The sequence below is a fragment of the Monodelphis domestica genome, chromosome 1, assembly GCF_027887165.1.
Source record: "Monodelphis domestica isolate mMonDom1 chromosome 1, mMonDom1.pri, whole genome shotgun sequence".
NCBI lineage: Eukaryota > Metazoa > Chordata > Mammalia > Didelphimorphia > Didelphidae > Monodelphis > Monodelphis domestica.
Genome location: NC_077227.1, coordinates 204,119,101 through 204,146,879, shown reverse-complemented (window position 1 = coordinate 204,146,879; position 27,779 = coordinate 204,119,101). Strand labels below are relative to the sequence as shown.

At 44.3% G+C, this 27,779-nt stretch overlaps 1 protein-coding gene across 3 annotated transcripts; it reads left to right on the top strand.

Moving 5' to 3' along the window:
* The first annotated feature begins 1,149 nt into the window (after positions 1-1,149).
* On the top strand, positions 1,150-27,779 carry RPAP1 (RNA polymerase II associated protein 1). 3 transcript variants are annotated; one of them, XM_007480141.3, is made up of 25 exons: positions 1,150-1,270; positions 11,205-11,452; positions 11,858-12,003; positions 12,293-12,385; positions 12,604-12,724; positions 14,780-15,001; positions 15,371-15,544; positions 16,833-16,948; positions 17,214-17,315; positions 17,511-17,612; positions 17,838-18,005; positions 18,330-18,500; positions 18,687-18,821; positions 18,912-19,082; positions 20,098-20,255; positions 21,362-21,532; positions 21,721-21,922; positions 22,305-22,414; positions 23,918-24,113; positions 24,313-24,465; positions 24,764-24,906; positions 25,050-25,806; positions 26,676-26,852; positions 27,054-27,113; positions 27,245-27,779. In XM_007480141.3, exons 2-25 carry the CDS (start codon positions 11,272-11,274, stop codon positions 27,392-27,394), a joined length of 4,179 nt encoding a protein of 1,392 aa, XP_007480203.3. In that variant the 5' UTR covers positions 1,150-1,270; positions 11,205-11,271; the 3' UTR covers positions 27,395-27,779. The 3 variants fall into 3 exon arrangements, with proteins under 3 accessions (XP_007480203.3, XP_056666273.1, XP_056666274.1); XM_056810295.1 differs by having other exon boundaries at positions 1,188-1,270; positions 11,184-11,452; XM_056810296.1 differs by lacking the exon at positions 1,150-1,270 and adding an exon at positions 1,324-1,581.

Below are 27,779 nucleotides of genomic sequence, written 5' to 3'. Positions count from 1 at the left end.
TAGTTTTTCTTTCTTGCTCTGTCCTCAGGGACGCTTCCATCTTTGGAATTTGGCTGTAGAATCTGATAGACCTTTTACAGTTGGTCAAGGAGTCTTTTTTTCTCATTGTCTAGAAGGAAACTGGACTTGGCTGCATTGATAATCAGTCTTATAAACTCCATTTTTACCATGCCTCAATCTGTGTCAGTAGTAGACTTGAAGATAAGGGGGTCACTTGCCTTGAGTAAATAGTTAGCCTTATCATCTTTAAATCAATGACTGCATGCTGAGTGTCTGGTTCCCAGGTTCCTGTGAGATAGCTTGACCAGGGGCATGCCTCAAAATTGCATGTTCTGCTTCAGCAAAGTACCACACAGGGAAGGGTCTTCCAGAGTGTGGCAGCGCTCTATCCTCTCTATCGCTCCTGCCTGCTGGATAATCTTGGGTGGCCCTGCTTCTCCAGCATGAACCATGATGAGCTGTGGTACTTTTCACAAGTCACACTTGGCCAAGGGTTCTGTTCTGTAGTTCTGCTCTGTGAGCGGAGCTAAAGTAGAACTTCATGAGCATTTGGAAGGAGCCATCAAGCTTGCAACCATCTTGCACCATAGCAAGAAGAGAGGATTCCCATTTTCTACCAACGCTGTGGAGGAACCCCCAGACGTGCTTGGCATGGACAAGCCCATGAGCTTCCCTGGGTTCTTAGGCTTGTCAAACACTGGTCTTAGTGACGGTCTGCATTCTGTCCCTCTGTCGGTTCATCTCGCTTTCTCCTGAGGGGTTCTGGTCTGAGCTGCGTTTTAAAGCAAGAGTGGGCCTCTTTGAGGTGGAGGTGAGGAGAATGCATTCCAGGCACGATGCAAGGACAGTGAAAAAGTCCGGAGATGAGAGCTGTTTGATGAAGAACAGAGAAAAGGTCAACTTGGCTGGGTCACAGAGTATGGGAGGGACAGCGTACGAGGACGGAGCCAGGAAGTGTAAGGCAGAAGATGGCGTGGAACTAAGAGTGTACTTGCAATGACATAAAAGATTGTTTCTTAATAACTCCAGAATCATTTTGAGGGCACTGAGATGCTGGAGCACGCACGCCGCCTAGTACCACTAGGCTCATAGAGCAGAACTACAGGCCCCACCCATCATCCCGTCAGTGCTAGCCCCGCCGCGCCCCCTGGGCTGGACTTACTCCAGAGAGAGGAGGAGCCCTGGGCTGCGGGGCGGAAGTACTTTCATAGTTACGGAAGTGATCGCTGCTGCGGGGCAAGATGGCGGCGCCCAGGAGGCCCTAGAGCAGGTTAGCTGGGCTTCTCGAGTGAACGATTTCCCGGGGGGGTGGGAGGAAAGAGGGGGAAACTTCAGCCCCAGCCCAAGTGCTGAGACTACTTCCTAACTCATTTGCCCAATTCTGGCGCCTTCTCTTTGAGAGAGCTCGAGAAATGCTTGGGAGTGTGGGGAGTGTAGATGCTTCCGCCCCGGGTGTGTGGAGAACTGGCGGAGTCTCCTGGGGATCTGGATGGGAAGGAGGAGAGGTCCAGGCCAGGGAGCTTGCACCTATGGGGTCCCTTGGCATGGTTCTCTTCTCTTCTTCCTCCCTGTAGGATTTGGGTGAGTTCCAGTATTTAATTGTGAGTTCTATGGTCTACACCACTAAAAAGTTCATCTTGTGCTAGAGGAAAACCCCAATTCAATTTAGTTAGCGTTTAGCGAACCCCTATTATAAACCTGTACCTTTCTTTAGGGGAGGGACTGTTTTTGTTTTTTTTTCCCTAATCCAGCACTTAGCGTGGTGGCTGCCACTTAGGAAACGCTTCATAAATGCTTGTTGAACAATTTACAGTACATACTAAGACAAAACAGTCAATTCCTGGTCTTTAAGAGCTTTTATTTTGTTGGGAAACGATTTGAAAAAAACTACTTGAATACCCAATCGATAAAATTTATTGATAAGGAAGCATTTATTAACGTCTCACTACGTGTCAGGTACTGAGCTAAGTTAAGAGCTTTACAAATATTAACCTTATTTGGCCTTCTATTATACCCCATTTTATAGCTGAACAATCTAGGCAGACAAGTTGAGTGACTTGACCAGGGACTGTGGAATCAGACTCAGGTCGACCTCATCCCTGATGAAGTGGTGTTTCTTATCACCCAGGGCTTGCAGGCTGGGGAATGAGACTTTCTTGACAAAGTCAGGTCTATTCTAACCTAGTATGTATCTGAAGTCAAATATGAACCCAGGTCTTCAGACTCCACTTCCAGACTCTACTGCTTCCCCTGCCTGTTCTGAGCTTTTTCGGATGCCAGGATTGAAAGCCCCCAACCTCAAGAAGTCGATTCTAATCTGCTTATTTATTGAGTCAAAACTTAGTGTTAGAATTTTTGGGCAACTTGTCATTTGCAAGATGCTGTCTGGACAATCTATAGTAAAGCATTTGGAACTCAATTGTGAAATATTTAACTTCTTTGTAAATTAAAGAAAATAGCCAATGTTATTGTAATGTAGTGTAGAGGACATTGGCTTACTAGAGTGATATTCAAGTCTTAGCCCTGGCTCTTATAAGTCATGCAACCTTATTCAAAAGTAGTCTCTTGCCTGAGCTTCAGTTTCTTAGCAAAATTTGGTTCAGGGTTATGGTCAGGAAGAGAACTTATAACTGCTTTCTTTGGTGCCTTCAAACTTTAACATTTCTGATGATTTAGATTTCCCCAGGAGATTTATACTTTTTCAGGGGGAGAACACACCCAAGACTTGACAGCACTTTTTGTTGTTGTTATTGGGTTGGAGTTTTTTGTTGTTGTTGTCCTTTTTGTAGTTTTGTTCCAACAATTAGAATTAGTTGTGTTTACTTGTGCCAGGCATTATGCTAAATGTTGAGGATATGGATCCAAAAAAGAAAAGACCCAGTCCTCAAGTTACTTAGATTTTAATGTGGGATTTTTGGCCTGGATGACTATTTTGGTTAGGGAAGTTCTAGATCTGATAGTTTGAGCCTTAGGGCAATTAATTGATGCAGAATTTCAAATTAATTTTTAAGGGGGAGGTGGAGGAGACAGGATATTCACAAAGTAGCATCCTATGAAGATAATCCAGAGAAAACAGCCATGTGGGTCTGTGGCAGTGTAGCTATGGAGAACTTTAACCAATCAAGATTGAAGGGCCCCAGGTTGAAGATAGCTAGAAAGTAGGTGTTCTTTTCACTGTACCATATGGTTATATAATAGGAAAGTGCCTTTTTCCCACTCATGTAGGACCAGCTTGGAATGACTGCCTTTTCTGAAGTAAGCAGCATACCTGTGGGTGTTTTGTTCAGTTAATCTATGAATATTCATTTAATGCTTACAGCATGCAAGCGCCTTTACAAAATACAAGCCCTAAAAAGACATGGTCCAATATCTACCATTTGATCCAGCCATAGCACTGCTGGATCTGTACCCCAAAGAGATAATGGACAAAAAGACTTGTACAAAAATATTCATAGCTGCGCTCTTTGTTTTGGCCAAAAATTGGAAAACGAGGGGATGCCCATCAATTGGGGAATGGCTGGGCAAATTGTGGTATATGTTGGTGATGGAATACTATTGTGCTCAAAGGAATAATAAAGTGGAGGAATTCCATGGAGACTGGAACAACCTCCAGGAAGTGATGCAGAGCGAGAGGAGCAGAACCAGGAGAACATTGTACACAGAGACTAATACACTGTGGTATAATCGAACATAATGGACTTCTCCATAAATGGTGGTGTAATGTCCCTGAACAATCTGCAGGGATCTAGGAGAAAAAACACTATTCATAAGCAGAGGATAAACTGTGGGAGTAGAAACACCGAGGAAAAGAAAAGCAACTGGCTGACTACAGCAGTTGAGGGGACATGACAGAGAGACTCTAAATGAACACTCTAATGCAAATACTAACAACATGGCAATGGGTTCGAATCAAGACATATGTGATACCCAGTGGAATCACGCGTCGGCTACTGGGGGTGGGGGGGAGGAAAAGAAAATGATCTTTGTCTTTAATGAATAATGCTTGGAAACGATCAAATAAAATATTATAAAATTAAAAAAAAAAAAAGACATGGTCCCTACCAAATAAGAATTTAGAGATCAAATCTATATTTTGGGCCAAATGAACAAATCAGAGCAGTCAAGCTTTTTTTCTCCCTGGTATTCAAGGCCTTGTACAACTTGTTGCTAGTAACTTCCCTTCCCAACACCCCCCTACTCCTATCCATTTCTCTCTCAGAATCATGATGTAGTAGTGGAAAGAATTCTGGATTTGAAGTCTTTTTCTGCATTGTTTTGGATCTTAATGCAATCAACCTGAAAACAGGAATCTCTAGAACACAGGAGCCTAACTTTTTTTTGTGTCATGCACATTTTTGGCAGGATACTGAAGTTTATGGATCCCTTCTCAGAATAGTATTTTTAAGTACATAAAAGTAAATGAATAACAAAGGAAATAAATTATAATGAAATACTGTGTGTGTGTTTAAGTGTAAGTGTAAACTCACAGGCTCCCATACCTCCCCCAAGTTAGGAGCCCCCCTGCCCAAAAAAACCTCACCATTCTTCACCATGGGTTCTGTACTAGATCTTCATCACACCTTTGGCTTTTATAATCTCCCTATTTTATGCTTTATCTTTTATTAATGTACTAATAATTAAAGGGTAATTGAACATGGGAAGAGAACCCATTCATTTTGAAGGCCAGGCAAAGAAGAATAGAACTTTTTTCCAAAAGGTTTCTCTTTACTTAATTCTGTTCTCCATAAAACCAAAGCCAGAACCTGAAACAACCTAAAAAGGAGGAACAATACCAAAACAAATTTAGGGATTGAGAATAAAGAGTAGCATTGCTTGACTGAATCAAAAGGTTTTTAAATAACAAGCATTCAGAGAAGTAGGATCTTGTATTCCCTGGATCTGTGGGACAATTGTGTGGTGGTAAAGATGTGGTCCATCATTTGTGAAAGCCTGACTGTTCTCCAGTTAATAATACCTTCATTGAACAAGTCTTCAAAGTGTGTGAAGATGATTCTAATAAAAATATCTTATATAGATGGGAAAGTAGGACAGATAAATAGGTCCATAGTTGTCAATGTTCTCTGTACCTTTTTTCCCATATTAACAAGTTTTTTTTTCCACCTCCCTGTTATCTGTCAGATACCTTGTGATTCTATTAGTGACCTCACAATGGTATCACCTTCAACATCTACTCTCCTTTGTGAGCACTTGGTCAGATCTGGCTGTTTTCTCAGCTTTGTTCTCTTCTAATGCTATTGCTATCTCCTCCCTAAGCTCATCTGAGTCTGGGATGTTAATGTCTGACTGTTGTAGTTCCACTGTCCTTAATATTCTTTATAACAAACAAAAAAGTTTGTTGTGAAAATCTTTGCAGTTCTTTTACATTTTTCTTTTGTTTGTTGTCCTCCTTCATTTTCATCTTTAACTGCCCCTGAATATTTGCTTAGTTTTAACTCTTACCAAGCTTTCTTTAAGTATTTTAGTCCCTACTGTTTTCTCTGCTTTATGAGACAATATTACTTAACATCTTCTTTTGGCCTTGATCATCAAAACCTCTTTTTCTCTCATCCTCTGAACTTATTTTGGTACTTTTTTCCTCCTTTTAAAAATTTGTTAGATTGTTCCCAGTTCTACCTTTGGTTTTATGGAGAACAAAATTAATAAGAATTAGGCATTATGAAGAAGAGCTTTATTCTTCTCTGCCTGGTTTTCTAAAATTTATATTCCCCCCCCCCCATCTTACTTAGCCAGCTGTCTTTCCTAAATCCTTCCCAGTAATAACTCTGCCCTAGTAAAACAAGTCTTCTCACTATTGCTTCCAGTTACTCATGCTCAGTCCTGTCTGTATACCTTTTTTCATTCTGTATCCAGTAAATCCAGAGTGTTTTAAGTGCCGACTATGTGCAAAAAGCTCTGGGTTAGGGGGCAGCTGTGTGCCTCAATGGATTGAAGGCCAGGCCTAGAGATGGGAGGTCCTGGGCTCAAAACTGGCCTCAGATACTTCCTAACTGTGTGACCCTGAGGAAGTCACTTAACCCCCATTGCCCAGCCCTTACTGCTCTTCTACCTTGGAACATAGTATTGATTCTAAGATGGAAGATAAAGGTTTAAAGAAAAAAAAAACACTGGGCTAGATGCTGAGAATGCAAAGACAAGCAGAAAAACAGTCTATAGAGGTATAAAACATACACAAATATGTAGATGGTAATTTGAGGGGAGAAAAAGCACTAATAAGTAGAAGTAAGCGAGAGGGCATGATCTGAACCTTGAAAGAAGACTGTAGCCCCTAAAGATATTAGAGAGCTAGAGATAAGGAAGGCACCTTGTTTTGTGACAGCCCTCTGGCATGAGAGAGTCCCTCCTAGGAAGATAGGCATTCCCACTTATTGACCCTTGCTTTCTATAGTGAACTGAAAGCTGAAAGTTTCCCCAATGTAAGTCTTCACAAATACCCAGTTTGTCTACAGAAGGTCCTCTGGGCCAGCCAGAAAAGTTGGGGAAAACAACCCCTTAATGATTTCATATCATATAAAATCAATGGGAGTCAGTTTAATGCAAAAGTTTTATTGCAAGTAATGTGGAAGAGAGGAGAGAAAGGAATAGGGACCCAACAAATGACTCAAGCATACACACTAACATGGAACATAATTCACATAAGGGCACTGCTGTATTAGGAAGTATGGAGACAGTCAGCAGGAAGTGGGTGCCCCAGCAGAAAGGTGTGTTCCTGTTGGAGGGGAGTTCAAGTTCTGCTTGAAGGGAGGGAATATTAGGGACCACAGAGACATTCAGCAGGAAAGGATTGCTCCAGGAGGAGCACAGCTATTATACTCTGATTTTGGGTGGCTGTCCTGGGGTCAGGGCAAAATATTATTTGGGGGATTTCTTATCAAGGAGAAAAAACAATCTGGCAGTAGACAAAATATTTTAGGGGTCTGTTATCAAGGAGAAAAACAATCTAATGGTAGACAAAATGTTATTTTGGGGATTCTGTTATCTGGAAGAAAAACAATCTGGTGGTAGACAATATATTTTTTAAGGATATAGTTGAACCCACCTTTGAAAAATGATATTGGCAGTATTTTTCCATGAATATATTCTATAAGTTTACAGCCTCCCTTAAGGGACACTATCATGATGGCTTCAATACCATCAGGGCTAATCTTATAATAAAGGTTTCCACACATAGCTTCTACAAACTACAGCTTTCCTCAAGGGGAGACAGTTATGGTTGAAGCATGATTGCAAAGGTGGTTTTTAAATGCCAATCCAGGAATTTATATTTTATTCTAAAAGTGATAGAAGCCACTGAAAATTCTTGAGAAGGGCATTGGCATGGCTAGACTTATGCTTTATTTAGGAAGATATTTTGACAGCTGTGTGAAGAGTGGATTGGTAATGGAAGACAGTAGAAGCTGAGAAGCTTTTATAATAATCCTGGCAAGAAGGAATGAAAACCTAAATTAGGGGTATTTAGGAGTAGATAGGAGATAAGTGAGAGCAGTTTTTGTTTTATTTTGAGATATTCTGGAATTAAACCAGTATGTGCAAGGAACAGCAAGCAAGTCAATGTACCTGGATTTTAGAGTTTATAAAGGGGAGTAAAAGTATAAAATGACTGGAAAAATAGGAAAGGACTAGTTACAAAGAACTTTAAATGCCAAATAGATGACTTATATTTTATCTTGGAAGTAATAGAAGCCAATATTGCTTTATGAGTGTGATTTGGTCAGATCTGCTTGAAACCCTAACTTGAGGAAATTCACTTTGGCAGCTGAGTGGAAGATGGATTGGAGACTTGAGGCAAAAAGACCAACCAGAAGGCTATTGCAGGATTTCAGATAAAAGATGATTGTGACCTGAACATACAGGGTGGTAGCTGTGTGAACTGGGGAAGTGTATGTCTATGTGAGATGTTATAAAGTTCGAAATTACAAGAACAGGCAATAGATATGTAAGAGGAGCGTCGAGTGAGGATTTGGGGATGACATCCAATTTGTACAGCCTCAGTAACCAGGAGAATAGTGATATTCTTTTCTTTTCTAGGGACACAGAATATTTTACTAAAACATAAGATTTACAGAGGTTTCCAGACAAACCATACAATGTGATGATCACAAACTTTTCTTGAAGATAGGTTTCTACACTTGACAGAAAATATATTATTTTAGTAAGGGATGTGATGTTTAAAGTTCCCTTTTTTTGTTCAAATAACTAAGTTTGTCCATCTTTTGGCATCCAAGGAATTAGACTTGGCTAGAGAACATATTCTAAAATATAACTGATTAGCTGCTTTAATGAGAGCAATTGCCAACATAATAAAAAGGGAAGAGGAACTCAAAAAACTGTAAGGAAAAAAAAGTCACCCCTCCCCCACTGCAGCTAATCAAAAACTCCTTTAATTTACAGTGCTTATATGTGCTTAAACCACGATGAGAGAAATGAATAAAAGCAGAGCTGGAACACTGCTTTTAAACAATTTCACAACAATACAGATGATTCTTCTGGCCTCTGCTCATGTGTTGCAGCAGTAAATCAGGACAAGACAGATTTGCTAATGTTCATTTAATCACCAAAGGACTGAAGAAGGCCTGGGTTTTTATTCTATAATATTTCTAAAATCATGTCTATTACATGCAAACAAAAGAAGGAAGAGGTCTTGACAGAACAGAAATAGTGAAACACACTTGATGTTGAGACTGAATTTAAATATTATCCATATTAGTCTATGCTCTGGCTGTTTCTGTGGCATGGGCTTCATTTGCTAATAGATCATTTGGATTGGGAGCACTTAAAGCTTGGATTGAGAGCAGCATTGTATGGATCTGCAACACTGGAAACCATTTATCTTTCAAAATGTCTAAACATATTTTTCCTAACTTGTTTACATTAGAGTGACAAATTTTTGTTCATGAAATGTACTTTAGTTGCTGCTATTGAGTATTCTTCTGGAAAAAGTAATTCAAATTTAAAAGTCCCTTCCTTAAGTGGACATCCTGTGGTTCTGCAATGACCACATGAAAATAACTTGTGTTGTTTTCATCTGATTCTATCCCAGGAACTGTTGTTGCCATCAAACCCTGGGTTTCCTTAATAATCTTGGAGAATAGAGCCAGACCTAGAGACAGGAGTTCCAGGGTTCAAATAGGAATCCAGATGCTTCTTAGCTGTATGACCTTGGTCAAGTCACCCAACCCCAAATGGCTTAGCCTTTACCATTCCTCTGCCTTGGAACCAATACACAGAAGTGATTCCAAGATAGAAGGTAAGGGTTTTAGCTTTTTTAAAAAATCATAATAATCTTCCTGTGTAGCCTAGACATCTTGTGATCTGGAATTCAGTCTCAAGGTCTCATCTCACCTATGTCAAATGAATGGAATGGTGGCACTTTTGACATTATGAGAAAGTTCAAAAGAGGAGAAGACTTGGAGAAAAGATAAATTTGATTTTGAACATGTTGAATTTGAGATGCTAGTGGGACAGCTATTTCATCCATTCCAAGACATCCAAAAGGCAGGTAGTGATTTGAGATTATAATTCAAGAGAAAGGCTAGAGCTAGATGTAAAGTCCTGGGGTCATCTACATAAAGATGATAATGATTAATTGAAGGATAATTGGATTAGTTTAAGTGGGAGAGTATAGAGCAAAAAAAGAAGACCCTGAATGAGCCTTGGGGGCTCGTATTTTTTTTTTTTAACTCTTAAACTCTTACCTTACATCTTAGAATCACTACTGTGTAATGGTTGCAAGGCAGAAGAGCAGTAAGGGCTTGGCAATGGGGGTTAAGTGACTTGCCTAGGGTCACACAGCTAGGAAATGTCTGAGGTCATATTTGAATCCAAGACCTTCCATCTCTAGGCTTGGCTCTCAATCATCTGCACCACCTGGCTGCCCCATGGGACATATACTATTAATGAGCATGATGTATATGGAAGGCTAGCAGAGGAGACTAAGAAGGCATGGTAAGGTAAAACAGAGTCAGGAAAGAGTAGTATCAGACCCAGAGAGAAGTACAGAGAAGATAACATGGAGGTTTGCAAACCCATGTGACTAAAAGGATGGCCATGTCCTCAACTGAAATTAAAAAATTTGAAGTTCTACTTTGGACATGTTGATTTGAGGTGCCTATGGGACATCCAGTTGGAGGTAGCCAACAAGCAGTAAGGGATGGGAGACTGGTCCAGAAGAGAGATTAAGACTGTGTTTAGATTTGAAAATCATCTTTCAAATCTTTCAAAGGGTTTTTGTAAGGAGCAATAGAGATCATTGTAAAGCATGGCACTGTGCCACATTGTAAGTACTTATATAAATGTTTGCTATTCTTATCATTATCTGCACAGAAATGACAAAATACTTTCTCAAGTGTTTCCTCCTAGGATCCTTCATTGCCTCACTTGTCCCCTCATTCTCCAAGAAGCACCTTCTTTAGCTTGCATTGATCCCTTCCTTCTCTGAATTTCTATCTTTAGCAGCCAATTGTCCTGGATTTTCCAGGACAGACCTAATTCTGAAAAGAAAGTATACTTTTAGTGAAGCTTTGTAAGAGGAAGATCCCTTGTCAGGTTCTGTGTCCCAATTTCTTGGTTTTGGAAAATAGGATCATTATACCTGTTATACTTCTATTCACCACCATAAAATTGTTCTTCATGTGTTTCATGTATGTTAGTTTTTTCTTTTCAGATTTTCAGTTCCTTAACAAAAACAACAACAACAAAAAAAACAAACCCAAAACCTGGCTTTTATTTTTCTTATAATTCTCATAGTAGTTAGCACAGTTCCAAGGACATGAAGGTTTCAGCCAATACTTATTGAATAAAGGCAAAATAATGTAAAGTAAAATAACATAAGAAACATAAAAGAGCAAAAGGGTCTGAGTCTCAGCTCAAGAGTAAACTAACCTTATATCCATGAGCAAGTCCTTGAGCCTCTGGAAAATGGGAATAAGACATCCACTACCAGTCTTCTCACAGAGTTTTCCAAGATGGAAACACCTTGCAACCTGTAAATTGCGATAAAAAGGGGCAAGAGTAGTAGGGAGGGTTGGATTAGATGGAGTAAAAATAAAATGACATAGGAAGGTTGAAACAGACTCGTATCAGGGTAGAACACAGAGAAGCAAGGGTCAAGTGAAGTGGTTCTTGAGGACTGGCCAAATTTTATCCATTGTGCTGAAATCTCACAGGGACTCTTATGTGGTTCCTAGCTGGGAATAAGAAGAGAATCTCAAAGCCTGGATCAGATCTCAGTGGGGAGGACTCTGCAGCAACAAAATGCTATCAAGACCAAAGCCAGGAGAGTCTGAGGTGGACTTGTTGCGATTCCAGAACCAGTTCCTTTCTTCAGGGGCTAACCCAGCTGTAAGAATAGCAAAGAAGGTAAACAAGAAGGGCAGGCATGCTGATGAAAAACAGTCCATTCTACAGGATCAACGAGATGTGGTGACTTTAGATGGTAAGTTGTCATGTCCCAGGGATGAGATAGTATGAGTAGCATGTCCCCCCCTACCCCCCTTGGGACTCTACCTCCTGGATAATATCTCAGTTTCTCACTCCCCTCCTTCTTCCCCTTCTATCCACCTTCCTTTCCTTCCTCCCTCCCTCCCTCCCTCTCTTTCTCTCACCTCCCCTCTCTCCCTCTCCTTTCACCCCCTTCCATTAAACGCACCACATCCTCAGTTATATTATAACCTTTTCCAAGTCCGACAGTGTCTCTACCTGTTGTAGACAACTTTCTGTTTTGTTGCTATGAACTCTTAATTTGCTGAACTGCATTATAGTCTCCTCTCAGCCTTGACTTTTTGGGAAGGGCTGGACAGTCTTATGTTTTTTTTTTTGTTTGTTTGTTCTGTCTTGCCAGAGCTTCCAGATTTGCCTCCCACTCTAGTTCCTGCTCCCCCAAAGAGGGCCAGGCCTAGTCCAGGCTTCACACCTGAGGACCAGGACCCAGAGGAGAGGCTAGATCAACATGACCGGCACATCACAGCTGTCTTCACTAAGATTATTGTGCGTCTTGCGCCTATCTTGGTTGGGAAAAAGAATGTTCTAAGAATCAATAGATTGGGTCAATATTGAAAGTACTTTAGTTTCCATTGTTAAAGAAGGGGAGGGAGAACCATCTCAAGAAGTATATATTTTTTTCTCCTGCCAGGTAGAATGCAAGGTAGGCACCACTCTATTTGTAAGGGTGAAGGGAAGAATTTGCTTCTCATCTACAGACTGTGGGTCCTCTGCTTCTCAATGAGATCAGAATGGAGACTTTACCTTTTTAGAACATTTTGTTTTGTTTCCCCAGGAACATGATACCAGTGCAATGACTGTGACCCTGCCTCTTCCCAGTGGAGTGGCTTTTCCCCGTGTTTTCCATCGCTCACAGAAAGTCACCCAGGTAAACAAAGGTGGGATCCCAGACAGATGGTAGGAGGAGATAGGTGAGATGATTGAACATCTCTGGGTAAGCTAGGTAAACATTTCTTCAGATTGTCCTCCCTTCCCAAGGGCCAGGATTGTGGTCCTCCAAGGCTGAATATGTCCTAGAGACACCTTGGTGGAAGCATGATGAAATGCTAGTCACTGTTAACTTAGCTTTTTCTCCCTGCTCTCCAGGGGAAAACAGCAACATCTGGAAAGAGAAGCATTTTTGCCCAGGAGATTGCAGCACGGAGAAATGCTGAAGCAAATATCGCACTGATGGAGATGACTGTGCCTACCCAGAGCCAACAAGAAGGTGAGTTATCATCTGAGAGGTTTAGACTGGTTGGCAAGGCTCTTTAGAATGAGAATTTGCAGGGATATACTTGTGGTTATACTCTTCCCATCCTATTTGGAAAGTGCTTTGGGACCAGGCATTGTGGCATATGCCTGTAATCCTTGCTTTTGGGGCAGCTGAGGCTGAGAAACCACTTGAGTTTGGGAGTTCTGGGTTATAGCAGGGTTGTAGTAGATCAGGTTTCTGTGTTAAATCTTGACACAAATATGATGTATCCCCAGGAGCAGAGGGCAACCAAGCTACATAAAGGAGGGATAAACCTTCCCAGGTCCCAGCACTGGGATAGGGGCTGGACTTCAGTAGGAATTGTCTCCATGTCCCCACTTAAACTCCTGTGCACAAAGCAGATAGTGACACTGTGTATGGGTTCAATTTGGGTCCCAAAGGAAAAGAGACAAATTACCTGATTATTGGAGAAGACAAGAATAAACCTCTTTCAAAAATTGTAGTGGCAGTGATATGAGAGAAGGGTCCCTTCCTTCATCTCCCAAACTGCTGACAGCAGGATAGGGTCAGATTACAGCCCCAAAATTAAGAGGAGAAACACTCAGAAACAAGTTGAGCTGAGAGCCAGCCAGTATGTCAGAGTGAAGGGGGAGTTGGATATGGAAAGACAAAAGGAGCTGATGGAAAGTGAAGTAAGCTGATTATACAAATGCAAACATGATAAGATGAAGCCCAATGCTGTGGGATGATGTGTGCCTCAGAAGATGGATGTGGAATACTGCATTAGACTGTCAGATCCAGTTGACATTTTTGTTGCTTTTCCTGAACTGTTTTTCTTTTCCTTTGAAATCTTTGCCACAAGGCAAGACTTGCTGCCACTTGCAGCCCTCTAAAAGAGGCTAGAGATTCATAAATGAACGGGAAGCCAAAAGGCATTAATTAAAATTATTTTTAAAGAAAGAAAAAGTATACTAGATTTTCAGATGCCAGAGACTGGCTGAAATCCCCCTTCTGGTACTGACAGCTCTATGGCCTTGGGCAAGTCACTTAATTTCTTGTGGCTTAATGTTGTCAGGAGTGCTTACCTTGCTGGATTATTGTGAGGATACAATGAGAGACTGTCGAGGAGGTAGCTAGATAGCACAACAGAATAGCCTGGAGTCAGGAGGATCTGAGTTCAAATCTGCCCTGAGACATTTCCTAGCTGTATGACCCTGGTCAAATCACTTATTCCTAATTGTGTGGCCCTTACTGCTCTTCTTTCTCAGAATTGGTACTAAGATAGAAAGTAAAAGTTTTTTAGAAAGGGACTGCTGAGGAGATGCTTTCTAGGCACCTTTTAAAACACTGTAAAAGGCAGCTATTATGTGCTCTCCACCTCTAGGAAGCCTTAGGTCTAATGAGAACTGAGACATGTAGAAGGTGAGAGGGAGAGAAGTGGTTATTGAGTTTGTGTGAGGACCTAATAGTTTCACAGAAGTTGGTGGTGATAGCTCTGACTCTCCCTCCTCTGTGCTAAGAATGCTCTGCTGTATGCTGGAATGCTTCTTTCTTTCTTTCTTTCTTTCTTTTTTAGACCCTTACCTTCTGCCTCAGAATCAATACTAAGTATCATTTCCAAGGCAAAAGAGAGGTAAAGACTAGGTAATTGGAGTTGTAGCTTGCTCAGAGTCACACATGTAGGAAGTATCTGAGGCCAAATTTGAACCCAGGTCCATCCAACTCCAGGTCTGGCACTCTTAACAATTGAGCCACCTTACTGCCTCTTTTATTAACCCTCCAATTCTCCTCCTAGACTCAGGTCAGATGCCACTTCTTACAGGGAACGTTTTTGATGCCTTTGGTTTATTTCTTACCTACCCTGCCCCCAAAATTAATTTGTATTTATTTTTAATTGCCTGTTTACATGTTGTTTCCTCCTATTGTGATACCAAATTTTTAAGAACTTTTAAAGTTAAGAACTGTTTTTTATTTTATGCTTGGAGCCCCAGTGCCTAGTATATCTAGCACACAGTAGGAAATAAATGGATATTAATTGAATTGAATCAAATCAACAATCTTTTTCAGGATCTCAAATGTCTGAAGTACCAGGGCTTAGGAAGCAGGCCTCATGTGTTCCAGAGATTATCGAGAGCTCCCAGGGACCCCATCTCATCACAGGAGAGGGCCTCCGGAGCCAGGAGACCAACCGTGAGATTCAGGCCATCCATGAAGAGAACATGGCAAAACTACATGCCTTGAGCCCAGAAGAAATCCTTCAGGAGCAACAAAGACTGCTGGCTCAGCTAGGTAGGGGGATCAGGGCCCTCGTGGCTAAAGCCTTCCTGGAACCTCAGCTTTAATAATGCTGAAAGACTAGTTACATCTCTTAATTGGGAGGAAATGAGAAAGACATTCATCCTCCTAATGATGACTTCTTCCATAAAGCCCTTTTCTTTGTCTCTGTTAATTAACTGTATGGGATTGGTGGCTGAATGGGGCAAGAATAAGGAACACACATAATACAAGGAAACTTGGGCTGCTGCTGTGTAGAGAATTTATTTTATTTTCAGTCCTCAAAGGTAGAGATGTAAGAAACCATGTCATTATCTAGGAAAGTTTAGATGGATATGTGTGTTCTTCTCATTCACCCTGCCTGCCCTTCCCTGTGCCTTCCAGATCCCAGCTTGGTTGCTTTCCTGAAGTCTCAACGCAGCACCAATGGTCAGGCAGGACTGGAAGTTATGGAAGAGAAATCAAGGACTGTTGGCCATGAGACCCACCAAAAGGAGCCAAAGGGGCCACCATTTCCCAGTCAATCAAAGAGGAAAGAGCCAGAGCTGGCCACCTCAGGTTTGGAGTAGTGAGGGAAAGAGCACCCTATGTCCCAAACCAATCAAAGGGGCAAAAAAGAAAACATTCCCATCCTGGTTGTCCAGCCTCAGTCCCACCACAAAATGTCCTTTGTAGGTGTGCATGTTCTTCTCTTCTTAGCCTCTTTTTGGATCTCTCCTGCTTTACCCTCTCTCTAGTTTTTGGGAAGATTCACCACAGCTTAAGAAAAAAGACACTAATGGTAGAGCCTGGCCTTGGAATGGCTTTAATACCCATTAGAACTGGATGCCTGGGCTGGTTCTATCCCTGTGGTCCCTTCTGCCCTTGCTCTTGGTGGGGGTGGGGAAAGGATGTTGCCAACATGAGCATGACTACGATCTGTGTGTGTATGCTAGACCAGAAGCAGAGGGACCAATGGGAGCAATCATTTTCCAGGAACAGGATGATTTCATTAGTGATTAACAAAAGAACAAACCTAATTACTGGCGCTGGGAACCTCTTGCCCCTAGCATAGCTTAAGGGCAGCTGGGCAGGACTGGCAGGAGGCTGAGGGATGGAGAGAAGATAGAGGTTATGTCTCTGTGGGTTTGGAAGTGGAGGAGGGGAGTGACTTGCTATGGTAGTATAATTTCTTCCTTTTCTACTACCCCCAACCCCATTACACACATGGTGTCCATTCTGTATTCTGACTCCTGGGATCAGATGACACAGGGATAATGGGAACCTTGCTTCTTTAAACACCATCTTTTTTTTTTAATAATAGTTTATCTTTTCTCCATTACATATAAACATAATTTTTTAATATTCATTTTTTTTTATTTTGAGTTCCAAATTCTTTCTCTTTTCTGACCCTCCCTCCTTCCCCCTACCAGACAGTAAGCAATCTGATATAGATGTTATGCATGAAATCATGCAAAACATTGTTCTGTTAGTCGTTTTGGGGAAGAGATCTCAAATGGGAAAAAAAGAAGAAAGAAAAGAAAATATAGTATATTTCAGTCTGCATTCAGACTACATCAGTTCTTTCTCAGAGGGCAGATGGCATTTTTCATCATGAGTCTCTGGGATTGTTTTGTATTGCTGCAGTCTAGGCACCATCTTATTCCTCTTTTCAAAGGATGGCTAGATCTCTCTTGACAAATGTGAGTTGTCTAGCAACTGGCAGATGCTTGCTTCTTGAATCTGAGGTGGGAGACTGGTTGTGGTACCTTCCAATTTTTGGTTAAATCCCCTTGAGTAGGGTAAAACCTCAGAGCCTGATCCTTGACTCCCTAAATAGATGATCTAACCTTGTACTCCTCCTCAGCTCCAGAATTGCCTGTGACTCCTCACAAGGAATGGCTTCACATGGACACTGTGGAGTTGGAAAAGCTTCAGTGGACACAGAATCTGCCCCCACTCAGGCGGCAGAAAACCCAGGAGGTGAGGAGTGGGCCCAAGAAGTTTTTCAAGGGGATAAGGATTAGACAGGGGCATCTCTGCTAACAACGTTTGCTTCTTCTTGGGTAGAGACTAGTTTCTATTCTCTTCTCTGTCTCCACCCTGACTTGGACCTATGTCCTGATAGAGGAGTTTGAGCCTGAGTAGATGAAGGTAAAGGAAGAAAGTAGTAGGAGTAAGGAATAGGAGGAGGAGGAGCATTAGTGTGCTGGTACCTAGGGCTACAACCCCTTCTTTTTTGGATCAGGGGATGCAGCAGGCACGTTTCAGTCTCCAGGGAGAGCTGCTAGCCCCTGATGTCGACCTACCCACTCATTTAGGCCTGCATCACCACGGCGAGGAAGCAGAGGTAAAGCCTGGGCCAAGAAGTGTGGAGTCATGGGTACAGTGCTGGCTTGGGGCTTGGGAAACCTGGCCAAGGGTTTTTAACACGGATAGTGTAAGGGAAAGTACCCTCTGATCATTTGCCATCATAGAGCAAGGGATGCTAAGAAGCCCTAGGCCTGGGCCTGGGCACCAATCTTATCAACTCATTTCCTCTCAGAGAGCAGGATACTCTCTGCAAGAGATATTTCATCTGGCCCGAAGCCAAATCTCCCAGCAGAGAGCACTGGCCCTGCAAGTGTTGGCCCAAATCATCTCTAAAGTGAGTAAGCTTTCACTCCCTCTCCCTACTATTTCCTTTCTTTCTCAGTTCTTTTCTCTCACCAGTATACATCCTCTTCTTATCCTGTCTCACTAATTCAGAAATTCCCTTCATGGGTGTCAGTGTGAGAAATGAGGGGCAGAGGGCCTAGGGTATGCAGTGGAAAGACTAAAGAATTGTTGAGGTCATTGTCCTCTCTGAATATTTCCCCTGGACCCTTTCCAGGCCCAGGCAGGGGAATTTGGGAGTCAGCTGACAGACAGTGTCCTGCGCCTTTTGCTGGATGCAGGTTTCCTCTTCCTGCTGCGTTTTTCACTGGATGACGGTGTGGACAGTGTCATTGCAGCTGCTGTATGGGCACTGCGGGCCCTGTTGGTATCCCCTGGAGATGAGGTAACCTTTGGTTATAGAGCACCTTTCCCTCTTCATTTGGTGGAAGTGCAAAGGGAAGTCAGATATGGGTAGGGGGTTTCAAGGGGACCACCCACTAGGACTATCCAGGCAGGGAACCTGGAATGAAGCAAATTCATTATGGAAGTAGTTATCTTTCTCTGCCATGATAGAGGAGTTCAACCCAGCTCTTCAGTCCAAAGACCAAAGGAGAGAGAGAAAAATGGCATGTTCTTCCAGCAGGAGGAGAAGGGAACACAAGCATCCCCTTGTCTTGGGACCCAGGTTAGGACTGCTTTCACCTCTAGACATTTACTCTTCCTGTAGGAACTCCTGGATGACACCTTCTCCTGGTATCAGGGAGCAGCTGTGTTTCCCTTAATGCCATGGCAGGAAGAAGAAGAAGAGGAAGATGAAACCCTACCAGAAAAAGCAAGAAAGAAGAACCCTCAAGAGACCCGGCCCCCACCAGATTTGGCCCAACATGATGTCATCAAAGTATGGATGACTAGGGGCCAGATTGGTATCCATGCAAATGCATCTAACAATAGGCCCAGGGATCTAGGAGAACATGTAGTGGAAAAGAGTTGAGGAGAGGATGGATATTCCCAGAGAGCAGGCAGCTTTGGCTTTCTTGGATTACCTGTTTTTGTCAGTATTTCTCTATCCTTTGACCCTATCTAGGGCCTTCTGGCTACTCAACTGCTGCCTAGACTTCGATACCTACTTGAGGTGACCTATCCTTCCTCCACTGTGGTCCAGGACATTCTTGCTGTGCTGATCCGAGTGGCAAGGCACTCTTTAGAATCAGCCACAAAGGTAATGAAAAGGTAGGAGGTGGAGAGAGAAGGAGAGATGTAATCAAAATCTGTGCCTTGATTCCCAGTGTCTTTGTCCTCCCTCATTTAGGTGTTAGAGTGCCCTCGGTTGATAGAGACCTTAGTTCGAGAGTTCTTGCCTTCAAGTTGGTCTCCTGTGGAGGAGGGACCAATTTCCCGCCTACATGGCATGCCCTGTGCTGCTGCCATGAAGCTGCTTCGTGTCCTGGCATCAGCTGGCAGAAATATCTCTGCCCGTCTGGTAAGCAAGGCACAAAAGCCAAAGCTTGAATTAAAACAATAGGGAATGGGTCGCCAAAAGAACAAGATTGAAAAAGTCTATCTGAGTGTAGCAATATCTTCTGGTTTTGTTTTTGTTTTTTTACATCATCATTGTTATCCTCATTATCCTTCCTTCTCCCCTTCCCAGAGGACTATCTCATACAGTATTTTCTAAAGACAAAAAAGAAAAAGGGGGAGAAAAATCAGCACAACTGGCGAATTCATTGAAAAAAATCCCAAAATGTGCAATATCTAACAACTGCAAACATATTTGAGGGTGTCCTGTCTGATCTTTTCATGTTATGCTCACTTTTGATTTTTTAGCATGTGGTTGTTCTTTCCATTTACATTGTTGTAATCACTATATGTGCATGTTGGTTTTTTGTTCTAATTAATTCACTCTGCATCAGTTTTTTATATAGATCTTTTCATGCTTCTCTGAAGTCATCGCATACATAATTTCTTAGAGCACAGTAATATTCCATTACATTCCTATACCCTAGTTTGTGTGGCCATTCCCCAACTGATTTGTTTTGAAACAAATTTTTTTGTTTTGTTTCCACTTTTTTGCTGTTGAGTCAGATACTCAGAAATATATACCCATTTCTCACCTGGAGCTAAAAACTTTTGTCTTCATCAGGACATACCCATACCCTTCCCCTCTGCATTAATCTTTGTACCCCCTATACATAATGCTTTACAAATAGTAGGAGCCCTACAATTGTGAAGGAATGAATGAATCCTTGCCTCTACACCTGAAATGCAATACCAGAGTGGGAAATGGAAAGGTCAGGTCTCTGTTGAACTAAGTCATACTATGGATCCAGATGGATAGTCCCAGCAATTAATCTTTTAGCCCTATTTGAGCCACAAATGTTATATTCCTTCTGGATACCAGTGGTGGTGATGGTGGTGGAGGGGGTGGGTGGTTGTCCAAAGATGTGGAGAGTTTGGGGCTCTGATCTGCCTTCTGGTTTTTGGATATACTTTCTTAGATGAGTGGTTTTGATCTTCGAAGTCGCCTGTGTCGATTTGTGTCTGTGGCCCCCCAGGAATTGGCCATGCCTATCCAGGAGGCTGAGCAACTGAACACTGAGTCCTTTAGGCTCTGGGCAGTAGCTGCTACCTATGGCCAGGGTGGGGACCTTTACAGGTGAGAAGGGGTTCGAGAAAACAAATGTTCTATTTTGTATATGGAGCATCTTCTTTGGCTTCTCTGATACATCTCTGATGTGAATATTGGGAAACCAGCTAGTGTCTTTATCTGTACCATATTCAGGTATCATCTGGAAGGTGTGAGTAGAATTTGGGGCAGCCATATGTATATGTAATGGCAGGGATCATGGAAACTGGAAAAGACCTTAGAGTTTGGCTGAATAGTACAGTGTAAAGTCAGGAAGACCTATCCAATCTAGCCTCTGAAACCTACCAGCTATTTGACCCAAGGCAAGTCACTTTACTTCTTTTTGCCTTAGTTTCCCCACCTGTAACATGGGGGGAAAGCACTTACCCTCCAGGATTGTTGTGGGGATCAAATGAGAGTCTTTATAAAGTGCTTAGTACACCTTAAAGCTCTCTATAAATGTTAGAAAGCTATTGTTAGTTCATCTCCCTTCATTTTACTAGTGAGGAAAAGGAGGCTTAGGGAGGTCTCCAGGTAGTAAACAGCCAGGATTTGAACCCAGGTCTTCTGACTCCAAAACCAGTGTCCTTTGCACTGTAGGGGGTCCTGTCCCAGGATCAGCCCTGTATCCCAGAGGAAAGCACATAGTCTGGGTACAATATTCCAGCGTGAAGGCATCATACCTTTTTTTATCTGTATCTCTTAGAGCAGCTTTGCATGTAATAAAAACTGTATACATAATTATTGAGTCAAATTGAAAGAAAGCCTCGAGAAAGAAGTCATCGAAAAAGGATATGTCCAACCTGAGGGGTGTGTTCCCTCTATTTTCTCCAGTTTTCTATTCCTACCTTCTTGAGAAACAACTCAAAGCCCTCCTTCCTCTTGGAGCCTTCTTGTATGGCTCTCCCTCCCTTCCTTGAGTCCCTGCAGAACATAACCCTGCACCACTCACTTGGTATTTATCCTGTACTGGAGTGATTACACCTCTTGTCCCTTCACCTGGATAGCAAGCCCCTTGAAGGCAGATGTTGGATCTTTTGCCAGTTTGTATTTCCAGAACTAAGCACAGGACCCCTTTATACAATAGGCATTCAATAAATATTGGATAGTATCCTCTCCACATCTTTCTTTAACAGGGAACTCTATCCAATACTGATTCGGGCACTTCAGTCCCTGCCCCAGGAGTTGAGTATCCAGCCCCATCGCCGACTTGCCATGCAGCGAATGTCAGCCTTAATCACTCTGCTCACCTGCTTGACCCGGGCATCAAGCAGCCGCAACACAGAGCTCCAGGCCCCAGTCAGCAAGTGAGTCCGAGCCTATGAACCTGCCCTAAGGGTGGGGGCTCCAACTACAGTACATTGCCTCGGAGAAATAATGGCTCTAGCCCTGAACTGCTTTCCTCCAATGCCCCCAAACTCCTGGAGCACTTGAGTAGAGATGAAGGAGGGAACGGTGAGCCCTCACTTTCTACCTATTCTTTTTATCTTTGTAGTAACCCTGCTGAGTCCAACCCAGCACCTGTCCCTCCCTCAATCACTTGGGCACAGGTATCTGGTCTTCGACCTCTCCTAGAACCAATTCTTCGGCAAGTTCTGAAGGAGCTACCCCAACTTGAGAGCTGGAGGGCCCTGACCCCATTGCCTACTGCCTGCCTGCTCTACCTAGCAGCCTACTATCAGGCCTGGAGTCAGCAGGTGAGCCCCTAGATGTCCTGAACTCTATATGTCCACTGTGTTCACCTTCTTTCTTGCCTCTTTCTGCCTTCTCTATCCCAAATGAACTTCAAAGGAGCATGTTGGGGATTCACAGAAGACCGGAGTCATCCAAAGAGGGGTTCTTATGCATCCCAACTGTTTAGCCCTTCATAGGCCCCCCTGAGTGTTTGGGGCTTATAGCCACAAGAAGCCCCAGGATATTTTTCCCAGGGTGAAGAACCTGAAACTCCTCCCTTATTTATTTTGCTTTGTTGGTAGAGTAGGGTTGGTTCCTGATCTATCCAGAGATACCAACATTTCCAGTAGGATTGAGACTTCCTCTGTAATTCAGCTCATTTAAGTATTTCTTGGTTCCTTCTAGCCAAAGCTGTGTCCTGGAGAGTGTCTTCAAGATGTGGAGCGACTTTCACAGGAACTGGTACTGCCCCTGCTGAGTCAGCCTGCCTTTCAGGGCCTGTGGGATTCCCTCAGGTATCATTACCTGGAGCAAGGCACCATCTCCCACATAGTATCTCTCACCTGTTCCATGTCCTACCTTTGAGGACAACACAATTCTGGAGGAGTGCTGCCCAGGCAGATGGAACATGGCTGCACGTTCACCGCCTGACCAATGCTGCCTGAAAAGCTCCTGCTCAAGGGAGCTGGGTGTGCTTTTGGGAGCAGGCTTAGACTTCAGGCCCTTGTATGCCTTGGCAGAGCCCACGTGGCGCTTCCCCCACCTCCCCCCCAAGTGTTAGCAACAAATCCAAAAAGAAACAGCTCTCCTTTACAGAAGCTCTTGGTTCTTCCTTGTTCTTAGATCCATCCCCTCTCTAGGGAAGATGCCAAGAAGAACAAAACAAAACCCTTTCTTTTCTCATCCTCCTTGGCTTTTTTCAGTTCAGCTCATTTACACATATTTATTTAGCACCAAGTTGCTATGCTAGGCACTGGGAATACAATGCCAAAAACTTGTGTCTCTGCTCTCAAAGAACTTACATTCTACTAAGTGAGTCAGTAGAGGTATATAGAAAAGTAGAGAAAAAGTCATTGGAAGAGGTTGATGAGAGCACCAAGTCTCCCTAACAGTGGGTATGATTATATAAAGGTATCATCTGAGCTAAACTTGAAGAGAATTCAGAAGGCAGATATGGGACACAGTCTGGAAAGAAGCATGGGAAGGAGAGAGAATATCTGGTTTGAGGGTCAGCCTGTAGTTCAGGTTGATTGTAATGTAGGGAATATCATGAAATAGAAATACTGTGAAATTGGTTGGTAAGAAGCTAGAAAGGGGAGGACCTTTAAAGGCCTTTTGGACAGGCACTGGGACTGCTAAGGATTTCTGGATCAGGAACACAACATGGCCAAATCTGGGCCTGAGGAAGGGTTTTCCCCCCCTTCCCCCTTGGCCAGCTATGTGAAGGATGGATCAGAAAGGAAAGAAACTGGAATCAGGAGGAACAGTTGGGATGCTGTTGTAATAACTGGGTGACAGGTGGTGAGGGTCTGAACTCAGGTGATGGAGGTGTGCATAAAGAGGGGCTGAGTGTGAAGGATGCTGCCCAGCTAGGAGCAGCACATCTTGGTAACTGATGGAGTGTGGGATGGGAAAGAGAGGACATTCAGGAATGAATCAGAAGTGGGGAAGTGCTGAGAGATTGGTGGGGCCTGCAACAGAAAAAGGGAATTCTGGAGGAGGGCTTATTGGGTGGAGGAAGATAAATCAGCTTCATTTTGGACTTGTTAAGTTTTAAGATGCCTACAGGACATCTGGAGGAGATGTCCAACAGGCAGTTGATTATACAAGACTGAAGTACAGGAGAGTAGTTAAAAAATGTAGATTTGAGTCACATGCATATGAAAGCTGACGGTCACCAAGGGAGAGAGGAGGAGGAGAAAGTCTAGGATAGAACTTCCAGGGATATCATCAGGATACCATTATTTGGAGTACTTTGAGAAAGTCTAATTCTGGTCTTTTTGTCCTGTTCTCTCCAGGCACTGCTCCCCACTCTGCAACCCATTGGCCTGTGCCCCAGCTCCAGAGTCCATCCCTAACCTAGTCTCCCTGGGCTGTGTGGGAGGCTGTCCCCCACTCAGTCTGGCTGGATCATCTTCATCCTTCTCTTTCCTCACTTCCCTCCTTTCCCTTCTCAACACCCTGGCCCGAATTCACAAGGGACTCTGTGGCCAGGTAAGTCCTTGGACAAAGAGTTTCTGGATGTGGGTTTGGTGCTTGAGCTCAGCAGATGGAAATAAAGAAAAAAGAAGGGAGCAAGTGGGCAAGCAAGGCAGAGCCCCCTTCTGGCTTGTCTCCCTTGGGATTAGACAGGAAGCCTGGGGAAGCGGTAGAAGCTCCTGGACCCCAGGAGCTGAGCAGGTTCTCTCCGCAGCTTGCTTCGGTATTGACTACCCCAGGGCTCCGAGATTACTTGCTTCAGTGTGGAACACCCCCTCCTGTTCCCCGCCTCACCCCATTCTTTGCATGGGCTCTGAGACATGAATACCACCTACAGTACCTGGTGCTCACGCTGGCCCAGAGAATGGTAAGTTGATAGTTTTGTTGGGCTTTTATCCTCTGGTTCTTTCTCCTTTCTTACTTTCATCTCACCCATGATTTTAACCTTCCTGCTCTCTACTTACTTTGCTATTTCCATTGACCCACCTTGCTAGCCTTCCCCTTCCCTAACAGAATCCCTCTCCTTCCCCTTCTGTCCTCTGCCCAGTATGAAACGAAATCCCCAAGTTTGTATCAACTTCACCTCCCTCATGGCCTCCTGCCTAGGCCCTCTATCACGTCTGATATTACCACCTGCCTCCCTCCTTGTGTCCTCTGCTCTGCAGGCTGGGCTCAGACCAGATCCAAGCCCAGATGCCAATCTCTATCACACTGTGGCACTAACACTTCTGAGTCGCCTGCTGCCAGGTAGCGAGTACTTGGCCCATGAACTGTTGCTGGGCTCTGTCTTCCGGCCAGAATCCCTCCCGTAAGTCTGGGGCTCAGAAGGGAGGAATGTGATTGGGAATGGAGCTGAGGGGCCTTTAGGAAGCCTTGCTTCAGCTGACTTAGGGATGGTCAGGGCTGTTGGACTGCTGACAGAGATCCTCTCCTTGTTTCACCTTGCTACAGGGAAGGGACTTCAGGGGGACCTGAGGCAGCTGACTTTTCTGACAAGCTAAACCTGGGCAGCAGCAGGAGGCCTGGAACAGAGCGAGGGGCCCTGCTGGCAGAAGCGTGCCGGGACCTCCCCAGCATTCGTGGCTGCTATCTGGCACATTGCACACTGCCTCGCCCTGCCCTGCTGCATTCGCAGGCCCTATACCAGGGCGAGCCCCTTCACGTTCCTTCCTTGCTACTCCCTCTGCCAAAGGAGCCGCTGCTGCCCGCAGACTGGCCCTTCCTCCCTCTTGTTCACCTCTACCACCAGGCCTCTGGTCCTGCCGCTGAGACACTTGCCCCCAGCTCCTTGGGCACCATCACCCGTGCCCTGCAGTGGGTGCTGATCCTGGAGAGCTGGCGCCCTTCTAGCCTCCGGGCAGTGCCTCCTGCTGCCCGTCTGGCGAGGCTCATGTGTGTATTCCTGATGGACAGCGACCTGTTCCGGGAGGCCCCCATCCAGCAGCACATCACAGCCCTGCTTGCCCAGCTTTGCCAGCCCCAGGCACTGTCTCTCCTCACTCTAGACTGTCCCTTGCCTGGCCTGGCCTCCTTCCCGGACCTCTATACCAGCTTCCTTGAGCATTTTGAAGCCGTCTCCTTTGGAGACCCTCTCTTCGGGGCCCTGGTTCTGCTCCCCTTGCAGCGCCGCTACAGTGTCACCTTACGACTTTCCCTTTTTGGGGAACATGTGGGAGCCCTTCGAGCCCTTGGATTGCCCCTTGCCCAGGTAATCCCCCACCTACCATGGTTGGGGCACATCTCTTGTGCTTGAGCTCTTTTGTACGTTGTAGGCCGTCCCCAAGAAGCACAAAGACCCACAGTCCTGCCATAAGGAGCTTACAGTCAACCTGAACACAGCAGGGCACAACAAAGTCCATTAGAATACATTGTATCATCCAATGCTGCTAACTTACATGGTTCTAACTTTTAGGGCTTTAGGACTGCAGAGTAAGAGGAGGAATGTGGGCTGCTGTAGGGAAGGAAGGCTTCATGCAGTGTCCCAGACGTCTTGATGCAAACTTAAGCTACTTTAGCTTTAAGTTGCACTAAGACTTTTAGGACTTTGTGTAGAGGTTTGGGGGCAGAGGCTTGATCTGGGCCTTGAAGGATGAGTAGGACTGGGAAAGATGAAGGGAGCACAGTGATGAGCCAACCTAACCAGGACAAAGGGTGGGGAGCAGTGAGGAATTTGATTCTGAATTGACCTGCTCCCTCCTGTAAGCAGCAAGGAAGCCAATTGTATGTTCCTGAGCATGGGTGGAATCCTTTTAGGAAGAGTGCTGTGGTGGTGGTATAAGAAGGAATTTGTAACCGCTTCTCTTAAAACTGCCTGTTTCCACACTCTTTGGATGTTCCAGCACCAACTTCAGCCACAGTTTTTAGTAGTCCAGAGCCCAGTGTGGAATCGTGACCCCTTTGGTCCTGTGGTTTGGGTTTTATGTGGCTGTTAGCTCTTTTGCCTTGGTGTTCAGCCACCCTAGCAGAAGTATACTTCCCCTTCCTGCTTTGAGTATTTGCCTGTGGCCTTCACTCGGGGTCTCCCTCCAGAAGAGGAAAGGGAGCTTCCTAGCCAAGTGTCTTCTTTGTTCCTTCCAGTTACCTGTGTCCCTGGAAAACTACACAGCACCCCCCGAAGATAACCTGGAGCTCCTGAAACTCTATTTCCAGGCCCTGGCGACGGGTTCTCTTTGCCTGCGCTGGTGCCCTGTGCTCTACGTGGTGGCTGTGGCCCATGTCAACAGCTTCATCTTCTCCCAGGACCCAAAGAGCTCAGTAGGTTATGTCCTGACTTTAGTAAGGAGGTGTCAGGAGGAGGGAACTGGTGACTTAGACTTAGCCCAGATCCTCTAGGGAAGGAGGGGAGGAGAATGCTAGGGAGGTAAGAAAGATTTGGTATTTGGAGCTGGTGGGAGGTGCTGTCCCTTTCTGGATGTTAGTGGGGTCTTCTACAGCTCTATGTCTTTATGCTCCTAGGACTCAGTGGTGGCCGCCAGCAGGAGAATGCTCCAGAACACTTGGCTACTGACTAATGAGGTGGGTGAGGCAGAGGTTGGGGCAGAAGAACCAGGAAACCCCCCAGAGGGAAAGCAGGGTATCAGCAGATAGGGGGCAGGAGGGTAGCTGCCTTCTCCTACTCACTCAGCTGTGTCTGTCATTTTCCTCAGTGCCTCAAGCAGCATCTTCTCTACTACAAGCTTCCCAATGTGGCCCTGCCCGAGGGCTTTGAGTTATACCCTCAGTTGCCTCCTTTGCGACAAAACCGTCTTCAGGATGTAACCAGTGGACTACTTGGGGATGGCGTGCCAGGGTCTTAGTGCCACAGCCCAAAAATGGACAGATGACCATGTTTTCCTGGAGACCCAAAGAGGAATTGGTTCTCCTAAGTACATACAGATGTCCTTGATGTCCTAGAGAGATTCAACTCCAAGAGTCAGCCAGGCAGAAGAGCTTCTCCTGCGGAACAGGAGCAGAAGGGCCCCCTCAGGCCCTGCAGGCAGTCTGATGGACTGATGCACTTAACTCCCTCTCATGGCCTTGGGTCTCAGACATCCTTTTCTTTAAGGATGGCTGAGCTGTGTTTCCTGCCTCAGGGCAGCAGTGAGGGCCAGGCCAGCTTGGCTGTACCTCCTCCTCAAAGACCAGAATCTAACAGTTCAGAGGCTGTGTATGTGCTGAAATAAATTGTTTTCTTCTTTCATA

Excerpts from the sequence above, each read along its gene's own strand:
- RPAP1 (XM_007480141.3), top strand. The coding sequence starts at position 11,272 with ATGCTATCAAGACCAAAGCCAGGAGAGTCTGAGGTGGACTTGTTGCGA. Across the intron at positions 11,453-11,857 it reads AGATGTGGTGACTTTAGATG|AGCTTCCAGATTTGCCTCCC; the intron begins GTAAGTTGTCAT and ends CTGTCTTGCCAG. Across the intron at positions 24,114-24,312 it reads ACAAGGGACTCTGTGGCCAG|CTTGCTTCGGTATTGACTAC; the intron begins GTAAGTCCTTGG and ends TTCTCTCCGCAG.